General features: G+C 42.7%; 1 protein-coding gene across 1 annotated transcript in view; it reads left to right on the plus strand.

Annotated features, from left to right (window-relative positions):
* pola1 (polymerase (DNA directed), alpha 1) overlaps positions 1 to 12,699 on the plus strand; it is a gene marked incomplete at its 3' end in the record, with an annotated part of 53,311 nt that overhangs the window by 34,034 nt on the left and 6,578 nt on the right. Inside the window, exons 35-36 of the mRNA XM_079233875.1 lie at positions 4,533 to 4,649; positions 10,509 to 10,605. Of these exons, the coding sequence (XP_079090001.1) occupies positions 4,533 to 4,649; positions 10,509 to 10,605 (214 nt within the window). The remainder of the gene's footprint in view (positions 1 to 4,532; positions 4,650 to 10,508; positions 10,606 to 12,699) is intronic.

The raw sequence follows: 12,699 nt of genomic DNA on the forward strand, positions 1-12,699 counted from the left end.
TCTCTTAATTGACCAGTCATTTTTCAAGCCAAAATGTTGCTTCATGTGTTTTTATGAAGTCTTCTATGAAAGTAAATAGATTTTTTATTTTGGTTGCACACATCTAGCAATTTGAAGACGTCTCCTTGAGTTTTGGGGAAATGCAAAGTGCATTTCTAAATATTTTCTAAAACGTTTTGGACTAAATTAACAAAACTTTGTTCGTTAAGATTGAAAAAAATGGCCATTACATTTTTTCTTTCCCAAACATAATGTCCTCAGCCAAACTGCGGAGATTAGTCAATCAGTTGGTCAATCAAAGGAACATAATCAGCGAGCTGTTTTGATAATCGATTAATCGTTCAAGTCAAAAAGTAAAAATGGCAACATTTGATGGTTCCAGATTCAGAAATCTGACAATTTGCTGCCTTTCTTGCTTTTCCATTATTTAGAATTTCATATTTTGGGCTTTTGGACTGTTCGGACGATAAAAGACATTTAATGACGTCACCTTGTGTATCGGGATTTTGCAAGGAGCCTTTTTTATCGTAATCTGACCCTGTTGAGCCCTAGGGTCCCCTAATTAGGGGACTTTTTTATATCAGGTATATCAAGAAAAAAACATGGTATAAATCCTCCCCCCCAAAAAACATGTTAGTTATCAACTTAAACATAAAAATCAGGGCTACAATAATATATAATCCCCATGCACAAACTCTAAACACAACTCAAACAATAAATAGGATTAGGGGTGAGGGCTACAACAAGAATTGATTAGTTGAGAAAACGGTCATAGTATCAATAAATAAAATATTGTTTTGTTGCAGTGCTGATTAACCATACGTGACCTTTCAGAAAAGATACATGGAGAAAAGACGCTTCGTATTCGAGCTGCAACTAATGACCAATCATCAATGAATCTTGTTGTCAGAAATCAGTCAGAAATTGGGAAAAATGACCCAGATCCAAAGGCAATGTCCTCAGATTATATGGCCAAGATATTTAAAGGATCACAGTTGTCAATTATTTTTGAGTAACTGACTGATTTGTGGACAAATCGTTTCAATACTAAGATGTCAATCTAGAGTCAAAAACAGCAGCACTCGGACTGCAGAATATTTTTCAAGGATCATCCATTCATAAAGAGTAGAGTAACGAGGATCGTTAAGGCATCAGACCACAACATGCGGGACTGTAACGGAGCAGAGTGGTTTGGGAAGTACAGAGAGGGTATATTTCAACATGGGCCCTGCCGTGGCCTGGTCTTGCCTCTATTTGGTTAAATTATGTGGAAATCATTTGACGTCTGCATTCAGTGTGTCAGGTATCCATTGTAGTAATTATGCAATTATGAGCCTTTATTCTCTCACATCCGACTGTACACCCACTCCCCCCCCCCCCCTCCCTCTTTCCCACACCTCACACACACACACACACCCTCGCTCTGGCAAAATGCCTCAATTATATTTTTCTCTCCACTGCATCGGTCCTCATGCGCTCCTTGTTTTTAGTTGTTGCTTTGTGGCTAAAACGGGACTGCTGCACTTAATTGCGTGTGTGTGTGTGTGTGTGGTCACATTACCAGAGCACGAGGGTATTGTTGGTCGCTTTTTCTTCTTTCAGTCCTGGGTCTTTGATGTGTCTTTATTATATCATTTTAATGTGTATGAATGGGAAACAATTAATATGTTTGTACTCACACTGTGTGTGTGTGTGTGTGTGTGTGTGTGTGTGTGTGTGTGTGTGTGTGTGTGTGTGTGTGTGTGTGTGTGTGTGTGTGTGTGTGTGTGTGTGTGTTCGTGTTCATTCCTCTTGTGAGTCCCATGGGAACAGCAGTGTGTGCCAAGGCTTGTGTCATAAGAAACACGCACAAAAAAGGCAGCGATCAAACAGCCGGCCATTGAAAATCACACCCTCGTACTCCTTATCTCCCACCTCCACACACCATTGTCCAGCATATGTCTTTATCAGAGACAGCGAAGCCGTCTCATTTCCCATGATGCTCAGCTCTTTGTATGAGAGCGGCAGAGCTGTTTAGATAATTAATCCTGGAGCATGGGTTTGTGGGTAAAGCTGTGAACTCTGAGACTTACTAATTGATTTGGGGCATATGTTTGTGTGAATGTGTGTGCGTGTTTGGTTTTCATTTAGAGGAGTGTTTGTGTGCAGGTGTGTGTGTGGTCTGCACGACTCTTTGCCCTTCTAGTCTTATATTTCTTGTTGCATAATAATAAAACATAATGTACAGGTTGTTCTGAGATTGTGTACGTGACAGGTATACTTACTGCATACAATCAGCCAGTCGTGCGAAGTGCTTTCATGTTATTGGAACAATGGTATTGTTTCAGGGGTCTGGAAGTTATTCCTTCCCCGTCACAAAGGCTAAAGGTAGTTGAATGTAGATTTTGTTCCATCTCAGGAGCCTTTGTGAGAACCAGGCATCGTTTCTCTGGTCATCTTGTCATGAGTCTGTGTGGCGCTCTCTGTGCTCTGTACTGGATTAGTTGCAAGTGTTGTGTCTACGTATTTACCCTTCATTTCCAAGTAAGGAGTGTGTCCAAAAATCTAATCAAACTGATGGTAATCAAAGTCCTGAATCAGTGTTGAAGCTTGATTACACCCAAAGTGACCCAAAGTTATAAAACATGAGGACAGGGTTCCTTTTTTTGTGAACGAAATATCCTTATGATGCCGATATTTTCTTTGGTCTTCTTCATTTGCATTTTGAATGCACCGCTAGTTGGCTATACCCTGACTATGTTTACATGTATGCTGAGAGTAGTCTGATGAAGACAACAGTTTGATTTAACTACACTGGGGTTTTCCCAAAAGCTACATTCTAATCAATTCAAAATTGAGTTATGTGATTATAATCAATTTAAACAATGTTATTGTATACCCCGATATATGATTCCACAGAAAGACTATTATGATATTTATTTATAGCCCAGCCCGACTTCAAACAGACTAGCTGGAAACCGAATCAGGCAACCCGTCCTTTTAATCAGCCTCTGTTTGTTCTGTTTGGTTCTTGCCCCGGCAGCTTATTGAGGCTTCTGCGCAGTGGAGAGAGCCTAAATATACTGTAGCATGATCTGTAAAGAAAAGAACACACTTCTTAGCTGCTGCTGCTCCAAATTTATGAGGAGATGAGACAATGCCGAACATATATATATCAATGAGAGAACCACTGCGTGCCTGTTTGTGTGACGGGGACGCGGGTAGAAAGACAGGTGCAGTGGTTTGGAGGGGGTTTATTTTGAGTGAATGGAAGGAAGGAAGGATAGATAGATGGGGGGGGGGGGGAAGCAAAGGCGTTGATGGCGGTGGGTCTTATGCTCTGTCATTAGTTGGGCATTAACCCCCTCCCCTTAAAACCCCCTTAGTAATGACAGGGCATAAGAAGCGGAGGGGGTGGAGGGGTCTCGAAGAATACGGAGAGATTGAGAGGGTTAGACCACAGCACCTGCCCAGGGTCACTACCTCACCCCAGGGGGTCCTAACTACTGCCGTTTTGCCTGTCCACTGTGCTGCCTGTCTGACAAGTACTCACAGAGCATAACCCCGACACAGCAGCTGAAGATACATTCAAATGTAAAGAGAGAGGGGGAGCCGGGTGGGATGTGAAGTCAGATGTAAACCTCAGTTCTTGGTCTCATGCCGTTGTTTTTATTTTACAATCCCTCTTTCTCCCTCCGACTACTTTTCTTGCCAGTTCTGTTGTGCAGAATTAGAGCAACTAAATGGAGGCAAAGATTTTCACAAAAAAATATTCCTCATTACCAGCAAAACTGTTTTTTAAAGTGTCTTGAGGCTACAAACGTTTCTTTGGGGGCGATACATTTTACGAAGAGTTTCTATCGACAAAATAAATGACGACACAAGCACTTTTTTTATATAAATAAGTAATCATGTTGGGTAGTTAAGGCTGCTGAATGGTTTTATTTCTGATGAGATATTTTCATCAGGGATCCCTTTTTATACATGAGAAAACAAAGTAATTTCAAACAAGTATTGCCGGCGTGTAAATTCAGGGAGTTCGATGAAGGTTCTAAAAATGATAGAAAGGGAATTGACAAATGGCTCATTTCAAGTGTGTATATTTTTAGTGTATTTTTATTTTATTTTTAATAACTTCAGTGCTGGATATTAGTTTTTGATGTGTTTAGTTTCTCCTTCAGAGCAGAAACCAGATTAACAACGGAGGAAGGGCAATGTTGTGTTTAAACTAAAGGTTTTAGAAAGAGATTTTGGGGGGGGGGGGGGAGGGGGGCATGACAAACTTTAGAGATGCAAATAAATATTTAACATTTGGGATTATTTTTCATGTTTGAAATGTTTTGTTTTATTGGACGAACAAATACAAAACCCAAATATTCAGTACATTAATATCTATAAACAGCAAATACTCACATTTAAGAAGCTGCCACTGGAGATTGTTTCAGGACTTTGCTTAGAACATAACTTGAAACATCAACTAATCGACGAATAGTTGCACCTCGGCTAAAGTTTTCCGGTTGTTGGAAGTAATCTGTGTGCGGTATCTCCCGTAGGGCTGGTTGGTGTGTGAAGACCAGGCCTGCCATAACAGGACCAGACGGTTGCCCATCGCCTTCTCCCGTCACGGACCCATCTGCCCGGCCTGCACCAGGGCGACCCTCAGACCCGAGGTAGCGCACACATGAGAAATTGCACCTAAACACGTGACCCTTGATTTTCTCTGTCGGTTTAAGGAATTGCGAACCCCAGAATGAAGTTGGCGAACGCACACGGTGGGCCCCAGGTTGAAATGACTGTACACACCAAAACACAATGTTGATTTCTGTATGTTTTGTCCAGGTGATGGTGCTATGGAGCTGAGGTCTCTCCTCACAAATGTTCTGCACATTCTTACTCATTAGTATCACATTTCCACACACACAGACACACACACTAATTATCTTGCCTTTGTCCTTCTGTGTGGCTGTCGAAGGCACCTTATGAACACTTTGTTAGCTTGACCACTGGATTTAAAAGAAACACTCTCCCTTTCAATTTGAGCGTGATGGTTCAATCACATTTTTTTGTCCTCTCTTTCTCTGACCCATTCTCACCACTCCTGTCTCAACCCTTGCCTTAACTCTCTCTTGTCAATTTCTCCGTCTTGCGTGCTCTGCCGCTATCTGGCTGCTTTGCTGTGTCTGGCTCTGTGGCGACAGATTGTAAACCAAAAGGCCAATTTCTGCTGTCACTGTAGCCACTTAGGCGGCCATTGCTGTGCCTGAGGGCCGTGGCACTTTAAACTGCCGGCTGAATAAAACATTTAACTCTCTGTGCTCACTCATGCACCCTTTCTCTACCTTAAATCCTGTAGCATCTCTTCATCTTACCTGTTCCTTTAAAGCGCGGTTTGATCTCTGCACTCTCTCGGGGCATGTTTTCTTTTATGGACGGATGATGATAATCTACTGCAAAGGTCATCAACAAAGTTTAGGGTTGACCAATCCATTGGAATTGTCCATCTATAAGCCCTAAACCTAATTAAACTCACCCATGAAACAGATTCCCTGTGTTTATGCTGACTTGGTCTTGTTAGCACCGTGCTACAGCCCACTGACGGCTACAGATGCTGTTGTGTGAGGAGGGAATAAACAAACAGGTGGCCTGCAATGTCGACACTGTTGCCTATTACTGTTAAAGAGCGTGGCGTAAAAATCAGTTTGCAAAAATAGAAAGCATAATGTTAAGCGCTGACATAAATCATGTTGGCAGCTTGGACTAGAATTCAGAAGGCTCTTCTTCTGTGGTGCCCTGATTGACCCTTTGGTTATCATTCACCACCAGTTGCTGACTAAAAATACTGTCCTTGTGTTCTTCTTATATATTGTATTGTATTCCAGCTGCATCTGGTCTGAATAATGATAATTTGCTTAAATATTTAAGTTGTGTTTTTTTAGCCCAAAATAAAAAAATTGCCTTGAAAGGATATTTCTGTCTGTTCATTGCTCAATACCCTCTGCCCTTCGACCCTCAAGTCAGATCAGGAAAAACTCTCTTAAAAACATTTAACAGGAGAAAAGTATTATTTCACAAAAGCGGTAGACAGATGATATTTAAGATGGAACACATGGATGGAAATGAGCACAAAGTATCATTTAAATGTTAAATGAATTATTACCTTTTTTTTGTTCTTTCTGCATTCAATGTTTTGAAATGCATCTCAATAATTAACAACTGAACTAGTCTTTCATATTTATCCTGGCACTCTTTAAATGCCGAAGCAACACAAAGAGCGGCTACCTGAAGCATCTGCCCTTCAGCTAGATATTTAAACCATAATACGTGTTGCTCACCCTTATATCTGACCTCTCTGAGGAGAGAGATTTTCTTTCATATTAGGCTAATATAGACTCCTCAGTATTAGGTAACAGTGTTCAAAATCAAGCCAGTGCCTGGAGATTAATAGCCCAGCAGCTTACAAATTAAATTGCTGCCAATTATGCAAAGTACTCAAGAGGCCATTCATGGCTGTTTGAGCTGGTGGTAGATTGTCTGTGCTCAAATAACGAGGTGAGATGAGGCATCCACAGTTTCCCACTGAGAGGTCTTTACAATGTTGTTGTTGGAAACTCCGTCATATTTCTGTGCATTTAGCTGGATCACTCTGAATCACTCAATAATATCAGCGCCAGCCAGAAGGGCGAACAGTTTCTTCTTCTGTGTACGCGACAGTAAAAACACTCGTTTGTGCCAGACCTTGTGTAAACGAGTGTCTTCTTTGTGACTCTGCGTTCCGTGTCTCTGTTGCATCATGGTACATTTACCATCGCTGTGGGTTCTGCCTCTCTTCCCCGTTCATCCGTCTCTCTCCCTCTGGTTCTTCCTTTTTACTCCCTCCCTTTCTCCCCCCTCCTCCCTCTCTGGACACAGATTCGGAGCGTGATCTGATCTCCATGTAATGGGAGAGTAATAGGCACTCTGCCTTGATTGGTTGGTAATTTGGGGGAGTTATGCACAGGTGCAATTTGTAATATTTTCAGTAAATTAAATTTCTTTCTCTTCCTCTCTCTCTCTCTCTCTCTCTTCATCTCTCCTTCCCTCTACAACGCTTAACTCAAATAGGCTATTTTTTCTCACAGTGTCTGAAATCTGTCCTGACTTTCCTTTTCTTTCCCCTTTTTATTCAATGCTTTCTTCCCCTGCTCCTTTCTTTTCATTCTCTCGCCCTCCCCTCCCTCTTTAGCTCTTACACTCATTTTCTCTTAGCTTGCTCTTTCTCTCCTCCTCTCACCCTCCCTTTCTGTCGCTCTCTTTTTCTCCCCTCGTTTTATTGATGTACGCTCAGGCGCCCATTAGAGCTCCCTTTTTCCCTCTAGTGGAAATTGCAGCATGTTAATTTTCACACAAATTACGGCAATAGCAGGTATCTCTATTTGATACATTATAGCGGGAGCAATCAGAGATAATTGAGTGCCTTTCAGAGGGAGACGGCTGCATTCACTGCCGGCTCAAAGCTGCCCCATTATCGCCTAATCGCTCTTTAAACACTGAATTTTGCCGAACAAAAATTCTTGTCATAATTTTGCTTAAGTGTATTTGGAAATCACAGTCCTTTGAGCGAGGATAATTGAAATCAAATCCCTTTCACTGGAGCTGACATTTCTACATTTCCCTCCAATTGAAATTAATTTCAAAAATTGAGCATGAATATCTTCAAATAGCAGGCAATTATGCCTTTCAATGGGGAGAAATTACCGGTGCTGAATCGTTGGAGGCTTGCGGGCGAGAGCACCAGTTAAATGCCTTTGTTTCCCGCCGTGTTTGCCTAGTAAAGATTTACATATATTGACTCATTATGGTGTCTTGTGAAGCTGATCGGCGTGACTACCACAACCGGCAATAACGTTCATAGCATCTAAAAAGCTCAAGAGTTTTAAAGCCGTGTGGCCTCACAGCTGAGGGAAAATGTATGTTTGTTTCTCTCCGCCGCCCTCCCTGTCTCACTCCCTCTCTCTTTCTGCAGCTGCAGTTGTGTATGAGCTCGGATATCGTAGCTTCAGTATTTACAACGTGTGTTTGCAGCTACGCTGGAGAAGAGAAAAAGTGTGAGATGCTGAGGCCTTGTTTGTGTCACTGTTGCTGCGATATTTTCCTCTAAGCCGTATCCGTGTCAAGGTATTTTAATGGCTGTGGTTTTTCTAGCACCTTGCGCACTTTCCATTAACAGTGTTTTTATACCGTCTTCCCTCTCGCACAAACACACAGGGCCAAATGTTGTCTGACTGACTACCTTTTCATGAACTGCTTCACTGGTGTACTTGAGCGATAGTGTAAAGCGCAAAAGTTCTTTGGAGCTCGGATGTGTGTGTTTCCCTTAAAAGATGGAGAGCGCTGTTTTTAAGACTCTTGGGAAGTCTTGAGTGCTCGTTTCATTGTGTGTGCATTTTAGGCTGGGATTTGGATCAGTCTTTTTTTATTTCATACTTTCTTCTATACATCCTGTCTCCATTCTCTTTCTTCTGTACACACATTTCCCTTCTTCCTTTTGGTTTAATTGTGTAAATGTGTGTGTACATGCGCCCAGGATGTATATGTGTGTTGGGGTGGGTGAGTCAGTCGGGGAAGAGGGAGGCAAAGGAGCAAAGGGGTACGAGGCGGGGGGGGGGGGGGTCCTGCGCTCCCGGGAGAGAGGCAATTTCACAGCTGGTTTGCTCCTTAGGCAGTCAGGCTGAAAATGCTGCAGATTTGTGGAGCAAATTGAAATGGTGTCAGTGCAGGAACAAAGCACCGAGCTGAATGACAAGGTAGGCGTGTGTGTGTGTGTGTGTGTGTGTGTGTGTTGCTGTGTGTGTGTGTGAGAGAGAAAGAGAGAGAGCGAGTGAGGTGGGGTTGAGGGGCTCTAAATTCAATAACAACCCTGTAACATTTTAGACACGCCTTTCTGACACCTGTCAGTCAATCCGTATGGAGCGACTGGCCCGCCCACAATCAGCATTATATTGTCTGAATGTGACTGTGTGTGTGTTCTGTGTGTTTTATTGTCAAGAGGAAGAACTGGCGCGCGGTGTTTGTGCCGATCAAGCTTGTTCAACCTTGGCAACCGTAACCGAGGCTTTATTATGGGATGTGCATGGCTAGGTTGTTGACTAGGCAGTGCATCAACGTTCAACAGCTGTGTGTGCCATGTGGGCAGCCATAGAAGGCCATTAAACGCATGTATACACACGCATGCACGCACACATTCACACATAGTTTGCCTTTAGTTGCATTAGATACTCTTGCCACTTGATTACGCCACAGCAGTAAAAACTGAAATTACAATTAGGCACATTGCAGGTTGGCAAGCATAATGGGCACACACAAACTCACTTCACTCACGCGTGCACACACACACACACACACACACACACACACACACACACACACACACACACACACACACACACCGATACTGACACACAGGAATTGTCAGGGATTCTTCCTGGTGGTAATAATAAAGCACTCGGCGCACACCTGATGGCAGTGTGGGGTCGGGGCTTAGCGTGCCCTCTCCAGCGTAGCAGGGAAATGACGAGCCAATAACTGCAATTAAACATGCAGTATAATGGCTAATCAAATTGACAGCCTCGGCTGTTCGCATGCCTCTCTCACAATGGCTTATCACAACAAACTATTATGAGGGAGGGTATTTCAGGCCTGATCCCCTCTTTTCTTTCTCTCTCTCTTCCTCACTGTCGCCGTCTCTCACTTCGTTCTGTATCTTTACCCTTTTGCTCTCTTTTTTTCCTCCTCTCTTTCGCTCCCACCTCTGTCTTGCTCTTCCTCTCTGTCTCTTCCCTCCTCTCGTTCTCTCTCTCTCTTACCCTCTCCCCCCCTCTGGCAGGCTGTCGTGTGGCTCCAGTTAATTGCAGTGGAGATTAACAAAGCAAGCAAATTTGTTTTCTTGCTGTACTGTGTCACACAGAGGAAGGGAGATATTTTCAGGGAGGAATACTTGTATGAGCCGAGTGCGCATTTTGTTGTCACGTTCAGTCTACCTGTTTCTCAAACTGGTAAATGGGGGTTTATTAATGTGTTGCCCTGTCATGATCTCCAATCTCCGCTCTTATAAGATTAAAATGATGGGGATTTGTAACTTGCGTATACACACATGAAGTAAAGGGAATAGTAGCATTGTTGAGTTGCCTTATCCATCACATTGTGACATAACTGTGCATTTGTTAAACAAGGTCAAAGAGAGTTTGAGAAGAGAGTAATGCTGCTTTCACACCATGTCAGCAGAATTGGAAGAACAGAAAAGGCCTTCTGTTGTTATCCCAAATGTGGTCGACACTGCTTGTGCTGCACATCTGATCTGCTTTGGTTGGTTAATGGCCATGACCAGCCTGATTCACATTTAATAAATTATATTCCTCAGATTGTTGTGTTTTTGCTGCAGCACCAATGTTTAATCTGTGGTGTGTGTGTGTGTGTGTGTGTGTGTGTGTGTGTGTGTGTGTGTGTGTGTGTGTGTGTGTGTGTGTGTGTGTGTGTGTTTTTTCTCTCTCCAGTACTCCGAGAAGGCCCTGTACAACCAGCTCTGCTTCTACAGGTTCATCTTTGACTGGGACCAAGCAGCTCTCAAACTACCATCGGTTGATGAGAGAAGTAAGCACACACACACCGCTTGTTACTGCCTTAGCGTTGAGTCTGGGAACTTGCAAAAGTATTTTTTTTTTGTTTTTGTTTTTTTTAACAGGATTCATTTCTAAAGTTTCTCGAACTAGTTTCTCGAACAGGCCTGCATTTTAAAACATTCTATCATATTTTATTCATTTTTATTATTATTGTGCCGTACCGCCTTTGGAACAGAAATCAAGTTACGATCAAGGCTATTGAAGTTTGAATTTTGATTTCCTAACAATGCTTCCTCACAAATACACATACAACATAGCATTAGCAATCAATGGCTCAACGTAAACCTTTTACCCAGGCTGCACTTATAGAATTCTCCAATGATTTTACACACACACACGAGTAGCGGAGCATGGGCATTGGATATGGGGAGGGGGGTTAAGGACATTCAGCTCGTCGAGTCGACAGCCCTAATTTAGGAGACGGATTCAATCACACACACATACAGAATGCAAAACGCTCCAATCACTGGAAGAAAGAAGGAAAGAGCCCTCCATCGCTCTGCCTCTACCCTTACCCTCACTGTCCATCTACTGCTTTGTCTCCTTTGCTCTCTCTCCCTCCTTTCTCTCTCTCTCTCTCTCTCTCCCTCTCTTGGACAGGCACTCGTTTGGCTGTGTTGATTGAAAACAGGTTTTAGATTTGGGGAAATGATAGGGGGAGTAATGGGCGCGCTGACGAAAGGATAGCCCTTCTCCTATAATGGGACATGGAGCGTATATTTCACCCCTTGGACTCAAATAGACGCTACTCCAGCGCTCTGGGTGCGCTCAGTAGGCGTCAGCCCCAAGGCCTCTTTACCCATAGTTCTCCCTGATTGATATCACTTGATTAGAAAGGGCCGCCGGGCCGAGTGATTTATTTATTTGATTTAATATTTATGTATGTATGTTATTTATGTATGTATGCCTAAATTTGAAAAGTGTGTGTGCGCCAGCCAGAATCTGAGCGAGGCAGCGAAACAGTGAGACAGCAGAGGTAAATATAACGTGTAATCAACAGATGACCACTCAGAAGATGGAGGGAGCTGAAATGTAGGGATTGGACCGGAGGAGAGGAGGAGTGGGAGGGGGGGAAGGAGTACTAACATGATTATAGCCCCGAGTTTTGCTTTCTTTTATTTCTGTTTTTGCGCAGATGCAAGAAATAATCGGCAATCAATTCTTTGGCTTCCTCCTTTCTTTCTTTTCTTGTTTTCCCTTCTGAGTTTCAGTCCCATATCGCACCTCACAATACAATCATGTGCATTCTTTACCTGCTGCTAAAGCGTTAGAATTATGTGCTCACATTTTACTGTACATGTAGACGGTACAATTTTCAGTAGCCAGCACGCGTTAGGTGGCTGGCGCAGTTTCGCAGCTTGTCTCCTGACAGCTGCAAGCATTTTGGGGTCCGCTGACACCAGATCAGTGCCTTTCACCAGGAATCAGACAATTCACACATGCTGTCTGTCCACTTACTGTTTCAAGTTTAGAAACGCTTCCAATGCTTAAGTGTTAACCGCTGGTGTAGACCAGTGGTTTCCTCAAAATATAGTAATGTCTATTTACGACACGTTGTTCCAGGTTTCACATGTTGCACACAGGTTTCTCAGTTTAGTTGTTTTTTTCCTTTTCTTGGAGTAAAAGTGAAGAAAGAAAAATACGGGCACACTTATTTCTTGTGTATTTACAATGTCTACCCACCTTTTATCAGGCCTGAGGAGGTCACACTATCTATTATTTGATTTGAAGAGTTTCACCTGTTGACACATGCTGAAACGTGTACATTTTCATTCACACACCCAGTACTGAAGCTTATAAACAGTATAGACATTCTGTTGAAGTATTATTATATTAATAATAATTCTTTAATTTTATATAGCGCTTTTCTAAGTACTCAAAGACGCTTTACATAGGTCAGAGACAAACAAAACAAAAAATAGAAAGACAAAGGAGCAAACAATAGAAGCTGTGCGGAATGAGTCATGTAGTGGAGGGTAGGGTGCAGGGTTAGCATGTGAAGGCGAGTTTGAAGAGGTGGGTTTTGAGGGCTTGCTTGAATTATTATTGGAAAGAAAAGTGGGGG

Source organism: Taurulus bubalis (assembly GCF_910589615.1).
Source record: "Taurulus bubalis genome assembly, chromosome: 18".
Lineage (NCBI taxonomy): Eukaryota > Metazoa > Chordata > Actinopteri > Perciformes > Cottidae > Taurulus > Taurulus bubalis.